Source organism: Typopeltis vanoorti, chromosome 1 (assembly GCF_054136105.1).
Source record: "Typopeltis vanoorti isolate ZY-2024b chromosome 1, IOZ_Tvanoo_1.0, whole genome shotgun sequence".
In the NCBI taxonomy this organism is placed as follows: Eukaryota; Metazoa; Arthropoda; class Arachnida; order Uropygi; family Thelyphonidae; genus Typopeltis; species Typopeltis vanoorti.
Window position 1 is genome coordinate 15,064,624 of NC_143549.1, and position 19,139 is coordinate 15,083,762.

At 37.7% G+C, this 19,139-nt stretch overlaps 1 protein-coding gene across 1 annotated transcript in view; it reads left to right on the forward strand.

Annotated features, from left to right (window-relative positions):
* Window positions 1-19,139, forward strand: part of LOC150109801 (lysophosphatidylcholine acyltransferase 1-like) — a 424,292-nt gene that overhangs the window by 293,713 nt on the left and 111,440 nt on the right. Inside the window, exon 11 of the mRNA XM_090396220.1 lies at window positions 5,116-5,214. Coding sequence (XP_090252346.1) covers window positions 5,116-5,214 — 99 coding nt within the window. The remainder of the gene's footprint in view (window positions 1-5,115; window positions 5,215-19,139) is intronic.

The following is a 19,139-nucleotide window of genomic DNA, read 5'->3' on the forward strand; positions in this document are numbered from 1 at the left end:
CTCTGCATCAATCATCCTATTCGTATTTTTATCCCACAATGTCATTCTTTCACAGTCATTTCTCCTCCTAGTGGCCCCATAGCTAAAAAATTCTCTAGGATTTTCCTTGGATCTAAGGGCCAATCTTTTTTCATATTCCAGTTTCACTTTCCTTACCATATTAGTCACTCTCCTCTCCTGTGTCTTATGTTCTTCAAGCATCTTCTCTTCACCTCTTTCCTTATATCTCTTCCATAGCTTCTTTTTCTCATGAAGTTCCTGTTTAATATTATTTGTCATCCATGCAATTTTCTTAGACTTAGCAAAGGCATTTGACAGGGTGCCACATGATAAGCTGATATTTAAGTTGCAGCACATGGGTCTGGATGTCAGATTGGTCAACTGGATTCAGGATTGGCTGTCTGATAGGTATCAGAGAGTTGTGTATGGTGGAGCAGTTTCAAGGAGGCAGAGGGTTACAAGTGGGTCCCACAGGGCTCAGTACTAGGACCTATATTGTTTAAACTTTATATCAATGACATTGCCAGTGGATTGCAAGGGGATATTCAGTTGTTTGCTGATGGTGCGAAGCTGGGAAGGATTATTAGTAATAGTGCAGATGTGGTAGCCCTGCAAGAGGATTTAAATAAGCTAGATAGATGGTCAAATGAATGGGGGTTTCAGTTTAATGCAACAAAATGTAAGGTCTTGAGGTTTGAGAAACATCGATGGGATGCTGCATACTCTATGGGAGGAGTTATACTGGAGGAAATAGGTGAGACAAGAGATCTGGGGTTGATGATTGATAGAATCCTGAAGTTTAGGGGACATATTGCAAATGTTATAAAGGTAACACAGAGGATTGCTGCAATTATGAGAAGGACACTGACCCAGAGATAAGAGGGTTATCATTCCGTTGTATAAGTCTCTCATCAGACCACACTTGGACTATTGTTCTCAGATTTGGTCCCCAGGATTTGAAGGGGATAAATTAACTGTGGAAAGGATACAAAGACGGATGACAAAGATGGTTTCAGGACTGTACAAGGATAGTTATGAGGATCTGCTGAGGGAATGTGGACTGTAGAGTTTGGTGGATAGAAGAAGGAGAGGTGATAAGCCTGTTGAGAGGTGGTTACAGGGTTGACACTGGGGAGTTCTTTCACTTGGTTGAACAGTGGGAAGGAATAATGACAAGAGGCCATCCCTGGAAGTTATGAAAGGAAACTGTGAGCAAGAGGGTAAGGAGTGGTTTCTTTGCGTGGAGGTTGGTTGAACCGTGGACTGCATTGCCTGATGGAGTGGTGGGAGCGAGAATGGTCAATGAGTTTAAAGAGTGGTATGATAGACTTTGTGTTTCTTAGGCAATATTGGAGACTCATCGAAGGGGAGGTCCCCCCTTCGATGAGTCTTGACAGACTTTATGTTCTTAGGAAGGACCTCCCACGATGAGTCTTTTAACTCCATGGAGGCCTGAATAATAATAATAATAATAATAAGTTTACTCCAAATTGTTTCCTCTTCTTCACTCGTGGAATACAGCTTGCCATTGCTGCCAACAAATATTCTTTCACAATTTCCCAAGCACTAATGATATCCTGGCCTTCAAATTCCTCCCTCCACAAAACTTCTCCAAGTTGACGTCTAAGACTATTATATTCACCTGCTTTATAATTCCACATATGTTCTCATCTCTTTGATACTTCTGCATGTCTATTCATTTTCCAAGTCAAAACCATATGGTCACTCTCTCCAACTGGTGGGAGAGATGTCATCTCAGTTATTATCAACTCTTCTGATGCTATAACCAAATCCAAAACTTCTGAACCTCTTGTTCCCTCTGTTATATATTGCCTAAGACATTTGTCCCTCAAGAATTTTAGAAATTCCATTCCTTTATTGCTACATGCATCTTCCTCTCACCAATTTATACTGCTGTAGTTGAAATCTTCCATAACAATCTTTCTGCTTGTACTTGCCATGCTCAACTGTCTCAACATCTCCTGGTCTCCACCCTCTGTGCTCTTTGGTCTGTAGCAACACCCCACTAAATATCCTCTCTTGCCCACCTCCACCTCACACCATAAGCTTTCAAAATCATTAGTGTCACAGCCTTCCAAAGCCTCCACTCTTAGAGGACATAGGGTGTCACTTATCATAAGCAGTATTCCACCACCACGCCTTCCCTTCCTATCCTGATGAAAAATGCTGTACACAGCAACTTCTATTCCTGTTATTATATTCTCATCTGTCAACTATGTGTCTGTGATCCCAATAATCTTTGGCTAGGCTGATGCTATTAGTGGCCACCAATTCCTCTTCCTTATTCTGAATACTCCTGGCATTGGTATAAAGCATAAAAATGCCATTGCTTCTATACCCAGCATTATCCCCTCTAGACTCCACTGGGCTCAGCGTTACCTGATGTCATCCCCCTTCTCCCAAGTACCCATTCCCACAAGAGGCTACCTCTGCTGCCATCCACACTGGGACACACTGACTCGTTCAGAACAGCAATCTCTCCAGATGCCTACGTCCTTCCTCATTCAAATGCAAGCGGTCTCTCGCATACAATTCCTCTCTGTTCTCAAACAAACTCCAAGCATCCACATATTCCAATCCTCTCTTCTGACATATTCTCGCTATTATGCCATTCAATATCACCACTCTTCTGCTCAGCTCGTCACTATCATACCTAGGCAACACACAAACTATCTTTCCTCTCTGTGTCTTCTTTTGTATACCTTCAAGCAAGAATCTCATATCTTTCGCTGCCCTACTTACATTACCACTCAAGTCATTTGTTCCTACCATCACAATCATCTCATCCACCCTTTTACCTCTCTTAATTGCCATAGCCACACTTTCTATAGTTCCTCCTGGCAAACACCCCTCACGCATCCTATCTTGATCACCATAGATCATTGAGTTCCCATACATTACACCTCTTACCACCCTATTCCTCGATTGCTCACATGCATCCCTCACTCTCTCTCTCTCTCTCCTGTAACACTTTTTCTCTCTGCTCCCCTACTTTCCTGCCTTCCTTTTTATTTATTCATATGGAGTTTCCTCCCTTTTCTCCCCTGCCCCTGTTGGGGCGAGTTGAGTCCTTCTCTTCCCCTTTGGAATATTCCCTCTTGCTTCCTGTATTTCGGTGCTTAATGAATATTAGTAATTATATGCTTATTCATATAAATTTCATTTCCAAGGTATTGATAAGAAGCAGAAAAAAGCTTACAAATGCAAAATCTTGTGCTCATTTAAAATGGTCAAGTTTTTCGGGGTTTAAATTAATGTTTCATTGCTAGTGTACACAGGTGTGGGTGATGCACGGGAAAGAAATATGCTTTGGGGTGCAGAGCAACTTCACTGATGGCACAGATCACATGCATCAGAACTATAAATGTTGGGAATTCCCTTATTCATGTAATTCACCAATTTCATCGTGTTAGTCTGTGGTGTGCTGGTATCAGTACAGGGTGCTATTATTTGATCTATTCGATGTTAAAAATTTAACCCTGAAATGGATAAGTGGCTGATAAAAAACTTTTATCAGCCACTTATCCATTTCATCTAGCGAGAAACAGACTCGGGGTTTCTCGCTAGATGATAAACAAAATTCTGTCTGTTTTTGCTATGAGAGGTTTTTTAAATGGTTCCATCCTCTTAATTCAATGTGGTCTTATAGTCAATTGCAGGGATGACCGGAGAATAATCCCAGGCAGAGAAGGCCAACTAAAAGTAGATAACTCAGATAAAGCTAGCCACCTGGGTATCAGTGATCTTTGCAATTTAGTTTCGATTGGTCTTTTGTTGTTTATCTACGTGAGATTGGTGAAAAAGGATAACTGATAACCTTTGGCTATATGATGATATAAAAGAGCTGAGGCCTTTTCTTTATCTCTAATACTATCTATCTATCTGTCTTTTCTTTCTTCTAATACTATCACGACTCTTCTACCCCCTATACTAACTGCTCTAGGCCTATGATGAGCACCCCTTTACTTTTTTCACCTGAATAAAGGTGTTGAAACCAGTTTAGGTAGTGGCCCTTCCCATAATGCATAGCATTATACATGTCTGCAAGGATGTGTGCATTGCATTATTGGATACTAAGGCAATTGATGTGAAGTCATTAGCCTCTCTATACAAGTAGCCCAGTCACGAAGTGACCTCACCCAGAAACTTTGTTTTGCTTACACTTGGATAAAGGATGAAACCAAGAATATAATTTCTTGGCATCTTTAATTTACAGCCAACATCTTAAAATGCAGAAAGTGGGCATCTGCTCTTCTGAAGACCAGCTGCAACATCTGGAGTCTACCAGGTATCCTGCAGCTGCAATCATTCATACTATGGCTAAACAAGTAGGACAAATCAACATCTGAATACTAAGACAATCCATTTCCACCACTATGGCCACTCAGGTTTAGCAGACCATGCCCTGGTTGCCCATCACTGGATATGATGGAAAAAAGCCACTTCACTCCACAGAAGCAATTTTAAATTTGATAGGATTTTTCTTGAATCTGCTTCTGCTCTCACGAACTATCCCATTCTGAAAAAATATCATTGCATCAAACTGCTTTCATATAGGAAACTCTCTTCTGTACAGGAACATGAAACCAAAGTCAGTAGATTTTAGGCCTCTCTGTAATTCTCCTGTTCATTCTCTTTTACCGAAGTGTGCCTCTCTGCACAAGCTGATGTAAGTGTATTCATCGATGAAGATACTAATTTAATTTTGGTGGAATATGGAAAATAATAAGTACATTTTTAATTATTATTTAGTCTATGTTGTCACTTTCTCAAAACAGCATCTGAACTGTATAAGGAGAGTGGGACCGAAGGAATGAGTAAAAGGTTCTTTGTATGGAGAGTAGTTAGTGAGTAGAATACATTGTCTGAGAGGTGGTAAATTCAGACACCTTGAATGAGTTGAAATTTGATGAGCTTTATGTGTGATAGTGTGTATATCCCATGATGAGTGTTTGACTCTATGAGGTCTGGCATTAATAATAATAACATAAAAATTTGCCACAATGTGCAAATGCTTCTGCTGTGGTTTGTTCTTAGCTGTATATGGAAAGATGTTTAATTTAAACTTTTCTTATATTTGTATTTAATTTACAGCTAGGAAGTGGAAAAATAGATATTAGAAGTTATATTGCTGGACTGTGGTTACTTAAAACAGATGTTGATATCACTGAAAGGATTCACAGTTTGTTTAAGGTAAGAAAGAAGTTTTGCTATAGTACCATTTTGTTATTAGGAAAATTCTGTTATTTTGAAAATAAATAAATAAATAGTTGTCAAAATAACTATAAAATAAAAATCTGCTAACGCTTTTTTTTTTTTTAATTCCCTTATAGGGAGTAGGTGAGGCCTTTATACCCTATCTAGCTTTTGGAGACTGTTTGGGCAGTTCAATCTCCACCGGTAGCCAATCAGAGATAGCTGGCCCATGTCTATCACTAATTATAGCAGCCACCAATGAAGAGGCTGGCAAATAAGTGCTGCCATCTCTTGGTACCTAACCCTAACAAGATATGTCACTACCTGAAATAATGTGGGTACTACAGTCTATTTTCTCAAATTTATGGGATGAAAAACCCGAGTTTCCGGGAGGAAAAACCCGTTTGCCTGTGCCAGAGATCGACTAACTCGGGAACCGATCAAAGAAAGGCTTAGAAAACGTTCCTCCAGTAGGTGACTAGACTTGAACTTAAGTCAAACTTCGAGCGACCAAGCACAGAGGATGCAAGCACCACTTCCACTGAGCTACACAGGCCTTTGTTTCTGAGTTGTCAAATTCAGAAACAATAATCAAAATTATAATATTGACTAACCTTCCATTGAAACATTATTTAGACTGAGCATTAATTGAGTTGAGATGGATTATTTTTGGAAACAGTTATAGTTTGAAACCCACTCAGCATTGTATACTACATGAGATTTCTTCAGTTAACAGCGCTTTCAGCTACCCATTATTATTATTGTTATTATATGGGCACCTCCATGGAGACCAAGGACTCATCACAGGAGACTCAATCTATCCACACAATTGTTAATATCTCTACTTGACATTAACAGACAGAGCACTCACAACTGACTCTGGCAACCCATTCCACTCATTCACTACTCTCAAAGCAAAAAATCTAGTCCTCGCACCCCTACTAGCCACACCTTTATTCAACTTCCAGGGATGACCCCTTGTCACATCACATTATCTGATGTGATGTCTTCACAACTTGTGCAGTGTGGTCCCTGAATTTCAGGTCCTTTGTATCATCACTCCTAGATCTCTCATCTCTCTACATTCTTTAAAGTTTTTCCACCAAGTGTATACTTTGTATCCCATCGTTGCTTACCAAATCTCAAAACCTTACACTTTGCAACATTAAACTGATAGTTCTACTTACCTGCCCAATCATGCAATCTATTCAAGTCTTCTTGAAAGGCCGTGATATCTGCTTGACTCTGCATTGCTCTTCCCAGGTTTTGCATCATCTACAAACAGCTGCATATCACTAATTAAATCCATCCCAATATCATTAACATACAAACTGAACAACAATGGTCCCAAAACTGACCCCTGAGGCACACCACTAGTGATCTTCCTCTTTTGGAAGATCACTAGTGGAAGATGAAGGTTGTATGTGGGGTGCAGTATACAACCTTCTGATACCTATCTAACAGATCAGTCATTGATCCAACTCAGAAGTCTTTTATCCAATCCCATATGTTTCAGTTTATTTATGATCTTGTCATGTGGCAGTCTATCAAAAGCTTTTGCAAAATCCAAGTACACCACTGTATATGCATCTTCCTGGTCTAAGGTATTTGTCACCTTGTTATAGCACATAAGTAAGTTTGTGAAATATGATCTCCCTTTAACAAACCCATGCTGATAACCACAGAGAATACTGCTGCTCTCAACCCATTTCTGTATCCTACTTCTCATCAATCTCTTCACCTTCATCACAACTCCAAATATACAGATTGGCTTATAATTTGAAGCTACTGCCTTATCACCACCTTTATGCAGTGGAACAATTTTACCCTCCTTCCACTCCCTTGTAACCTGTGCTGTTGCAAGACTCTTATTAAATCAGGTATACCAATGCTACCACCAATTTTCTGGAACATTCTCTTAAGATATATGATGATATGTCATCAAATCCTATTCCCTTATTGACATCAAGTTTATTTATTTCCTCAAATACCTCCTGCTCACTCACAGTTAAGTCATCCTCTCCTATGTTCAGTACACTTAGTTCCTCATGATTCCATCCTCATCAGGATGAAACACCCTTATAAATTGATCACTGAATACTCAACAATGTCTTCTAACAGGAATAGAGATGGAAGATTGGAAGGTTATGTAGTTTATCGAAAGCAGACAGGAAAAAAAAAAAAAAAGGGAAGAGGAGTGCTATTGATGATAGAAGAGTTTCCCATACAAGGCAGAGCTGCTTGATAGAAATATTGACATTGATTGTGAAGAAGTATGTTGTGAGGGAGTTTTGGTGGGGCTATTGACCTGGTAATGTGGAGTGTAGTGAGAAGAAAATTTATAAGCCAATTGTTCTGGCTAATAAGAAAAGGGTGATCATCATGGGTAATTTTAATTATGATAATATAGATTGGAATGAAGAGACAGCATCTGGAATCAAAGAGATTGAATTTCATGAGTTTTTGAGGGATAACTATCTTAGGCAGCATATAGCAGAGGGTACTACACAAGGATCAATTGTCTTGGATTTAATTACCTCATCACAGGATCTTATTGTGTATAAGGCATCAAATTTTCCTTCATTTTGTGAAAAGGACCATGAAATAATGATTTGGGTGGTGGCAGCCATATCAGGATTTCTGTGAGAAAGGGATATATGTGGAACTATATGGCAGGTGATTAAATCAAACTCAGGAGGCATCTTTCAGCTGTGTATTGTAATGAGGAATTAGATGAGATAGAAATCAATGCTGCTTGATCTCTACTCAAGGACTTCCAGCAGAGACAATTTCTGAGTAGGATCAACCTGGAACTATCAGCAGAGAAAAAGTCTGAATTTCCAATGGTCAGGAAATTAAATAAGGTAGATGTAAAATAAATGACTGACGAGTTGTAGCATGCAGTCTGGAAAAAAAAGTCATTGTGGAGGCAGCACAAGATGGGTGGCAATAATTAGTTACATGAGGAATACAGAGAGCAATTAAGGAATGTGACTTGCTTTGTAAGATTAGTAAAAGCACAATATGAGCAGAAGCAATGAAGACAAAAAGAACACTAGGGTGATTTATATATATATATATGTAACCAGTAGCATGAAGAATGGTTATGGAAAGTGATGTTGGCCAGTGATAATGGGAATGTAACCACAATAATAAACATGCTAGAGATCCTAAAATGATCTGCAATTCATTAAGGTATTTTATCCTTGTGAAAGTAAAATTGAGGTGAATGAAATGGAGGTGAATAGTATATTACAAAACCTTAATGTGAATACATCTGTGGGATTGGATGGTATACCAGCTCGGGTGTCAGGTGAAGCAGCTATAGAATTGTCAGTGCCCTTGACCATTTTGTTTAATTTGAGTCTCGGGTCTGGGTTAGTCCCGAGGGGGTGGAAAGAGGGGAAAATAGTTCCACTGCATAAAGGAGGTTCCAAGACTTCTGTTGCAAATTACCGACCGATCAGCATATCAGGAGTCGTTGTCAAGGTTTTGGAGAAATTAGTCAAGAAAAGAATACAGGATTGGATAGATGAAAATGGGATATTGTATGGGGGACAACATGGTTTTGTGAAGGGTAGATCATGCCTCAGTAACTTGCCCACGTTTTATAACACAGTGACGGCTGAACTGGATAGGGGTAATGGGTTTACAGTGATACTACTGGACCTTGCCAAGGCCTTTGACAGGATACCACATGGAACCCTAATCAGTAAACTGGAGCAGATGGGGATAGATAATGGATTGGTAAGATGGATAGGAGGGTGGTTGAAGGAGAGATATCAGAGAGTGGTTTATTCAGGAGTGGAGTCAAAAAGACATCTTGTGACTAGTGGAGTGCCCCAGGGTTCTGTTCTTGGACCACTACTATTTAATTTGTTCATTAACGATATAGGAAAGGATCTGAGAGGAACTGTTCATTTGTTTGCTGATGATGCATAGTTGGGTAGAGCAATAGTGAATGCACATGATGTCAAAATTTAGCAGGATGAGTTGGATAAATTGGAGGACTGGGCTAAGGAGAAATGGATGTCAATTTAATGTGGCAAAGTGTAAGGTTATGCATTTTGGGGTGAAAAGATTAGAAGCAGTATACCACATTGGTGGAAGTGTACTCCAGGAGATTGACGAGGCCAGGGATTTGGGAGTGTTGGTGGATAGGGAGTTGAAGTTTAGGGGGCACATTGCAAAAAGTGGCTAAATCAGCTCATCAAATCACTTGGTTACTGAAGAATACTTTGACGAGCAGAGACAATCAAGTTATTGTTCCTCTGTATAGAGCCTTGATAAGACCCCATCTTGACTACTGTGCCCAGATCTGGGTGCCAGGATTTCTTCTTGATGGGGAGGAGGTGGAGAGGATCCAGAGGCGAGTGACCAAGATGATAGCAGGTCTATGGAATGAACCTGCGGGTTGATTTGTGGGTTGCAGAAATTGGTTGATAGGCAGAAAAGGGGTGATATGATTGAGACATTGAAATTACTGAATGGTTTCTATAAGATTAATTCAGAGGATAGTTTTCAGAACAGGACTGGTGGTGGGAGGACTAGGGGCCATCCATGGAAACTGGGCAAGAGCGCGGTTAGCAAGGGTGTTAGAACTAGGTTTTTTACATGGAGAGTGGTGAATGAGTGGAATAAGTTGCCAGAGTCTGTTGTGGGTGCCATGACTGTGAATGAGTTCAAGGCAAAGTATGATAGATACTGTGTGGATGTTGAGTAGTTGTTTAGGGCCTCCCTCGATCTGTCTAAGGACTCCTTGGAGTTGCCCATAATAATAATAATAATAATGTAGAACCTGAGAGCAGTGGGAAAGAGAGGAAGGAAGAGCAATTGATGGTAATATAGCAGAAGGTATATTGATGAATTGAGTAAACTTGAGGTTAATAAGACCATGGGACTTGATGGTATATCACCATGTTGTGTTTTGAGGAGTCAACAACAGTTTTAGTTTACCTTTTTTAACATGAGTCTTAGACCCAAGTTCCAATCTTATGAAGCTCCATCTTATGAAGCAGAACAATTTTGTTCTGCTTCATAAGATGGGGGTAATAAGACTAATGCTTCAAATTATAGGCCGATCTGCTTATCTGAAGTTGTGTTTAATGTGTAAGATGGGCTATTTTCCTCTCAATGAATATTCCCCATGATGAATTGTCCGTGAACCCATTTTATAATATGAATTATAAATTAAAAATAATTTTATACCTATATTTCGTGATATTGCCATGCAACTTGGCACGAGACAACCGTGTGAGTCATCATGAGTGGGGATTACAAAGGCGACTTCATCCAGCAACAACTGAGATTTTGGTGCACTTTTGTAGTTGCCTTCCCTGGTTTGTCTTTTAATATAATTCAATAATATTAACTATTATTTTAAGATGATATATATTTGTTAAAAATAATTTCAGAAATGGGTCCAAGAAAATGTAAAATTGCAGGTGAAGGAAGAAGGTTTAATGATGAATGGAACAGCAAATATATTTCTTTATTGAAAATGGGGTAAGCTCCTTTGTCTTATTTGCCATAAAAGTGTTGCTGTTATGAAAGAATATAATATCAGATGTCATTACAAGAATGAACATAAAAATCAATATAAGGATTTAGACTGTGAAATTAGAAAAAATCAAATTAATAAATTACAAGCTTCTTTGACTGCTCAGCAAAACGTATTTAAGAAGCAAAGTATTCATAATGAATTGGTTGTTCATGCTAGTTATGTCATAGCAGAACTGGTTGTGAAAGAAGGAAGGCCTTGTGCAGATTCAGAATTTAATAAACAATGTTTATTAGCTGTAGTTGAACAAATATGCCCAGAAAAGAAGACTTTATTTCAAGATATTAGTTTATTCTGCCAGGACTTGTACAATGCGAGTAGAAGAAATCGGTATGAATTTATTTGAGCAGCTTAAATTTAAAGCAAAATCATTTCATTGTTATGCTCTGGCAATGGATGAAAGTGTAACAGACACTGCACAGTTAATGATATTTATTCAGGACATCGATAGTGACTTTAATGTTCATGAAGAATTGGCCAGTTTGTGTAGTTTAAAAGGTACTACAACCAGCAATGATTTGTTCATAAAAGTAAAAGAAATTATTGATTCTTTAGAATTGGACTGAAAAAATTAAAAAGTGTGACAACCAATAGTGGAAGAAATATGTGTGGTTTTTAACACTGATCAAGTAGGTCGAATTTGTGTGGAATTACAGAATTTAGGTTATGATAATCCAATGGTGTTCCATTGCATCATTCATCAGGAAGCACTTTGTTGCAAAATTTTATCATCAATGAAAGACGTTATGGACATCATGATATCAAGTGTAAATCACATCCAACGCAACAGTCTGAAACACTGCCAATTTGAAGAATTCGTGAGAGAAATAGAATCAGAGTATAAGGATGTTATCTACTACTCAGCTGTTAGATGGTTAAGTAGAGGTGCTGTGCTAAAAAGATTTTTTAATTTATGCAAAGAAATAGATATTTCCATGATGGAACGTGAAAATATTGTCCCACAACTATTGGATAGAAAATGGATTATGTCTCTTGCATTTATGGTAGATATTATAATGTACCTTAATGAACTTAATTTGAACCTGCAGGGCCAAGGTAAATTACTAGCAGAACTGTTTTCTGACATAAAAGCTTTTAAAGGCAAATTATGTAGATGCGAATCTGCATCTACAGTTGGATGACAAACACAAAAGGAAACTTTTGTTAGTATTATTGAAGATTTACAAACAGAATTTTTAACAAGATTTGTGGATTTTTATAAAAATAGCATCGAAATGTGATTATTTTCGAACCCTTTTAATGTCAACATTGATGACGTACCAAACACTATAGATGGAAGTTTTGGAATTACAACACAATGAAACATTAAAGAACGCATTTTTGTTAGAAAATATCCAAAAATTTTATCGATGCTTACCAAAAAATTTGAAGGATTACACAGTTTTGCAAAGAAGATGATAATCATATTTCAAAGCACATATATTTGTGAACAAGCATTTTCTGCCATGAGTTTTAGAAAAAATAAATTTTCTACTTGACTGACTGATGAACATTTGCATGCTTTGATTCAAATTTGCATCTCAGGTTATAAAGTGGATATTATTATTATTATTATTATTATTATTATTATTATTATTATTATTATTATTATTATTCAGGCCTCCAAGGAGTCAAAAGACTCATCGAGGGAGGTCCTTCCTAAGACATAAAGTCTGTCAAGACTCACTGAGGGGAGGTCCCCCCCTGAGAAACACAAAGTCTATCATACCACTCTTTAAACTCACTGACCGTATTGATAATTTGGCTAAGGTAAAACAATCACAAAAGTAACATTAAGCAGGGAGACACATATCGTGATTCATAAACTATATTACATTGTTTTTACGTGATAATAATTTTTTTTTGAATTTCATTTTCATGCTTAAACATGTAGAAAGACTTATGTGTTCATTACATGTTGATTAATTTTGATGGTATGTATTAGAACATGGAATGATAAATAAATAATTATTTATTGACTTACTGCTGATATTTCGCTGGTGTTATAACCAGCATCTTCAGAGCACAAAACAGTTTGTCACAGTACATAAGACGACAACAACATGGTGTAACAATGGGGCTAATTTGAATCAATTGTAGCAACAACACAAAGACTAAAGTCCTAATTAGGCACCCTCTATGTTTAAAAAAAAAAAACAGAGAGAGAATGCAGGTACTAGTTATGTCTTAGGATGACTGCCTCCCAAATCTTAGAACAAATTTATTATTATTATTATTATTATTATTATTATTTGACACCTCCAGGGAGTCCAAAGACTCATCGAGGGAGGGCACGTACTCTACAACTCTCTGTCTCCATCACTCAACTTCATCATCTACACCAATGCCATCTACTGTCCACTAGTCCACATCTACCACCACTACTATTTTCACAGATCATCACAAACATCCATGCCCACGGCGGGATTCGAACCTGCAGCCTTTTGGCTGGAGAGCAGATACGCTAACCACTCGGCTAATGGCTGGCATTATACAGCCATATTTGTTGAGATTCAGAGTATGTTTCAAGGCTTCTGTTGCTTCCAAGAACAATCTCTCTGACTTGTAAAAGCTTCTCTGCAGTACTTTTGTTTACTTCCAGTTGATCCTGTGTGCAGGGGTATCCAAAGCATGGTCTGCTATGCCCAACTTGCCATGTTCATTGATGCGAATGTTCACAGTTCTTCCTGTTTGACCGTAGTAAGCTTGAACACACGAGGAAGGTACTTCATAGACTCCTGGATGAGATAAAGGAGAGATGCTGTCCTTGGGTGAACGAATGAGAGTTGCTAATTTGACACACGGTCTAAGTACAGTACGTAGTTGATGTTTATTGAGAACTCTTGATATCTTTTCCAATGTGCCTTTAATGTATGTGATGGTGACTGTTTTGTTGTAGTTCTCCATGGTGGATAGTGAGAGGGGGGTTTCTTGGGAGCATTTAGTATTTTGTCTATCTTATGGGGATTATAGCCATTGGCTAAGAAGGTGTGGTGTAAGTGACCAGTTCAGGCAGCAAGAGCATTGTCATTGGAACAGATTGCTCTCGCTCTGTGGGTTAGTGTTTTTAAGATACCATACTGTTGAGAAGGGTGATGATGCAATTGTTTGTGTAAATATCTCCCTAGATGTATGTATTTTCTAAAAACTGAAAATGATAAGGATCCATCTGGAATACATGTGATTAGCGTATCCAGGAAGGGCAGATAGTTATTAGCTTCCAGTTCCATTGCAAAGTGGATTTTTGGGTTTTGGCTATTTAAATGCACTAAGAATATATCCAATATGCCTGGGCTAATGAGGATTAATCATCCTTATAAACAAATCACTGAATACTTCAACGATGTTTTCTGCAGCAGTTACCATTCTACCATTTTCATTGATTAACATTATCTTACCATAATCATTCTTCTTTCTACTTACCACATATTGGCTATCTGAAAAATCTCTAGGGAGTTTTCTTCACCCGATTTGGCTAAACCTGATTCTAATTTCTGCTCATACTGCACATTTGTTGTCCTTAATGAGTCACTCTCCTGGCTTGTTCTTTATACTCTTCATGTAACTGATTATTACCATTATTCATCTTGTACTGCCTCCAAATTGCATTCTCCTTTTTATGATTAATCCTCTCATTCATCCATTTTACACTGAGATTATTTGACTTTTGACCTTCAGAATACATTCATACATTGATGCTATTATGTATTTCTTTGTCAGTTCCCAAGCAGCAATTATTTCCTTACTGCTCAACTCCTCATTCCATGCTATAGCTCTAAGAGGTCTCCTAAGCTTGTCATAATCACTAGCCTTGTACTTCTGCATATATCCTTTCCTCACAGAAGTCTGCATATGGCTAGTCACAACTCAGGTTATCACTCTCACCGATTAAAGGAAAGTGCAAAATACACTCACAATTACATCCTCTGATGAAATGATCAGATCTAAAACTCTCAATCCTCGTGTGCCCTCCTTTACATGCTGCCTAAGATAGTTATCCCTCATGACTCAAGAAATTCGTTTTCCTTATTCCCAAATGCTATCTCTTCATTCTAATCTATACTGCCATAATTAAAATCACTCATAATAATTACTCTTCTTTTGTTCACAATCCGAGTTGTTTATACATTTCTTCATCACCAACTGCCTATAGCAACATCTAAGTAAATATGTCTTCCTGTCAATTTCCATTTTACACCACACTGCCTCATAACCATTGCCACTATGTCTATCTTATTATTATCACCATGCAAGACCCCATGTAGTCAAAGGCTCATCTAGGAGGTCCTTTTATCACACACACACACACACACACACACACACACACACACACACACACACACACACACACACACACACACACACACACACACACACACACACACACACACACACACACACACACACACACACACAGCTCATCATACCATGTCATAAACACACTCAAATTCTCTGCAGACACCACACTCTCAGGCAAGGCATTTCAATCATTCACAACTCTGCACGAAAAAAACCTGCTTCTCACTACTCCTCTACTCACATCCTCTTTATACAGTTTCCAGGGATGACCTGTGGTTCTCCCCTGATCTCCCACAATTTTCTGTAGAACCTCTCCAGCATTGATCCTATAACAACCCCTTAATAACTTGCAGGTCTCTATCATATCTTCCCTCTTCCTCCTGTCCACCAAACTCTGCAAGTTGCATCTTCTCAATCTTTCCTCATACACGATATTCCAGAGTTTAGAAACTACCTTAGTCAGTCACCTCTCGACCCTTTCCAACATCTCTTCATCCTTCTGAAAACTAGGTGACTAAATCTGGGCACAATAGTCCATGTTCCATTGTATAAGGCTAATCAAAGCCTTATACAATGGAACAAGAATCTCCCTACTTCTACAAGTCAGTGTCCTTCTCGTCATTCCCAGAAGCCTTTGTGTTGTCTTCACAATTTTGGCTATGTGTCCCCTAAATTTCAGATTGTTATCCACTATCTCCACCAGATCTCTTATTTCCTCCTTATGGGGACATAATTCCCCTGCTATCATCAACAGCCCCCCCCCCTTCTTGTTCTTTCTATTCTCGTGAAAAATAGTATATCCTTCCATTTCTTTTCTCATCAGGTTATTTCAACTTCATATTTCACTTATTTCAATGATTTTGGGGCAAATAAACTCATTCAGTGAGTTTATTTGCCCCAGAATTTCACAAAAATCCACAAACCATTTCATCTCTTTTTCTGATACTTCTATTTCTGATACTTCTGTCATTTGTAAATAAACACAGCAGTTCATTTTTAGGTCTATAAGAGCCCTATCTAAGCCACTTGTTGGTTGTGATTTTCTCACCACAACTTTATTCAGGGGCCCATGTAGCAAAGATTGCAATTACAACTGAAAGGATAATTGCAATGCTGAAACAAACTTTCACATGTAAAGATAAGAATGCTATTTTGCCTCTTTATGAGGCCTTGATTAGACCTCATTTGGACTATGGTGCACAGATCTAGTTTCCGTTGTGATTCTGATACAGTGGAGAGTACAAAGGAAAGTGTTAAAATGATATCAGGATTGTGAAATACTGAATATGAAGAGATATTGAGAATTTGTAGACTGCAAACACTACCAAACAGGAGAAAGAGGTGTAATATGATTGGGACTTGCATACTTCTGAAAGGGTCATACAGGAGTTCAATTGATGAAATTTTTCAATTTATGGAGGGCGGGGAAAGGACAAGAGAGCACCCTTGGAGGCTGAGGGTGAATGTCGTTAAGAAGGGGGGTAAGGGCTAGATTTTTCTCTCATAGAGAGGTGCATGATTGGAATTGATTGACATTAGATGTTGTGAGTGCTAATTTAACACAACATCTAATTGACATTAGATGTTGTGTTAAATTCATTAACATCTAATTGACATTAGATGTTAATGAATTTAAGAATAAGTATGATAGCTAGTGCATGTAGTGTGTGGCCTCCCTCGATGAGTCCCTGACTCCATGGAGGTCTCTCACTGTCTCTCTCTTAATAATAATAACAATAATAATAATAATAATAGTGATACTAAAAATCTTTCTGAAGAGAAGATTGAAGAATGGGGAAGGATTCTTTTTTTAAATTTTTTTAATTTTTTTTTTTAAAGACGTAGTATCATTGGAACAAAAGGTATAGGCTCTATTGATTAGTGTTTTAATGACATCATGTTGAGGGAGGGAGAGTGATGGGAAAGTTTCCTGTACACTGAAAAGAGCAGGTTACAGTGTACAGAAAATTTTCCCATCACTCTCCCTCCCTCAACATGATGTCATTAAAACACTAACCAATAGAGTCTATACCTTTTGTTCCAATGACACTACATCTTAAAAAAAAAATCCTTTTCCATTCCTCAATATTCTCTTCAGAAAGATTTTTAGTAATAGTAATAGTATTACTATTATGTAACATCTCCAGGGAGTCCAAAGACTCATCGAAGGAGGGTAGCCAATTTACAACTCTCCACCACCCACAACTACACCAAGATGTCTAGAAAAGATTAAACTATTATTAGTTTCCTATTTTTGATAGTTTTCCTATTTGATTTTAAACTGGATTCTAGGATGAAGACTATGGAGGTGAGTGAGGAAAGAGTCTAATGTGTCTGGACCATAAGACCAAACACAGAACACATCATATCTTAACCATATAGAAGTTTTGAGGGGAGGGGGGGGTTGAATCAAGAGCTTGTTTTTCAAAATATTCCATAAAAAAAATTAACAAGGAGGGATGAGAGAGGAGAACACATAGAGGGTATCTACTATCTGTTTATCAGGATTGTGGAATACTGAATATGAAGAGAGAATGAGAATTTGTAGACTGCAGACACTAGCAAACAGGAGAAAGAGGGGTGATATGATTGAGACTTGCAAGATAAATGTTCAAGAAAATAATTCTGAACATTTCAAGAGAAATGTTCAGAATTATTTAAGGATAGCCCTAGTTCCCCACCTCAGACTTGTTCTGAAAAATTTCCTCTGAATTAATCTTGTACAAACCCTTCAGTAATTTGTATGTCACACTCATACTACCTTTTCTGCCTTTCGATCAATTTCTGTATCCCATAAATCTTCAACCTGTCCTCATAAGGTTCTTTCCATAGATCTGCTGCTCTCTTGGTCACACTTGGTGCATAACCTTACACTGTGCCACATTAAACTGACATCCTTTGCCCATAGTGCCAGTCTATCCAAATTATCTTGCCAAATTCTAACATCATCAGTATTAATTATTGGTCTATCCAATTTTGCATTATCAGCAAACAACTGAATAGTTCCTCTCAGATCCTTTCCTGTACCATTAATGTACAAATTGGAATGGAGAACAAAAGAAAAGAGATCTATGATATCAGAAGGAAAAATTGTTTATAAGTGATAAGGTGTCATTTAAGGGAATGTTGGTGAGGTGATGTAAAAGCTAACCAAAATATCTGTATTATTTAACATTAAATTCTCAATATAGTAGAGTTTTTTTATATAGGATGTGGTATGACCACGTGGTCACATCACATCCATAAAAAATGGCAGGGGGGATGGTGAGGGGAGAACTAATAGAGGTACCCTCTAAAGTAACATATTTTACTATCAAATTGTTCCTTGTGGTGGTGGTGTTAAATATTGGCTTTGCAATTTCATCATATAGTCATATCACAGAAGCTTTTGTAATGAAAGAATGTTTCTAAACGAAATTGAAATATATGTAATACCTCTTCTGCTCAAAAATTAAGCAGGTTTCTTTGAAAAACATAAGCACTGTTAGAGATATTTAGTCTTAGAAAGCTACTAAAAGAAGCAAGATAACAAAACCTTCCTTTAATCTTAAAAACTTCAATTTTCCAACAGCCTTCTAATTAATCAATAGACAATAGACAAGAGATGTTCAAAATTTTCAGTTATGGCATACAGAAATAATGGACATAATGAAACAAAATCACAAAATCTTGAGCCATATTTACATATGGTTTTCTTACATTGAATATTACTACAGGTAACTTCCATTTTACACCAGGAATGCATTCCAAATGTAAAGTGCATTTCCATGTTAAATAGCAGGATACCATTTATTTCATGTCCTTTAACTTTTTTTTATTGATATTTCACCTTTCTTTTCCCATATTACTACATTTCAAATTATTGAAACAAATTATTTTTATTCAAAATACAAACTTTATTTACATGAATATTCAGTTTTCAAAAAACGTTTCTCCCCGAAACTCAGGTTTTTCATCCCGCATACAGACAAATCAGCACTTGTCTTTTTTTTACAGACAAAAAAATACTAGCTGTGGTGGTGGTAGTGGCCAGTAGATGACGCTGATGTTGATTATTGATAGT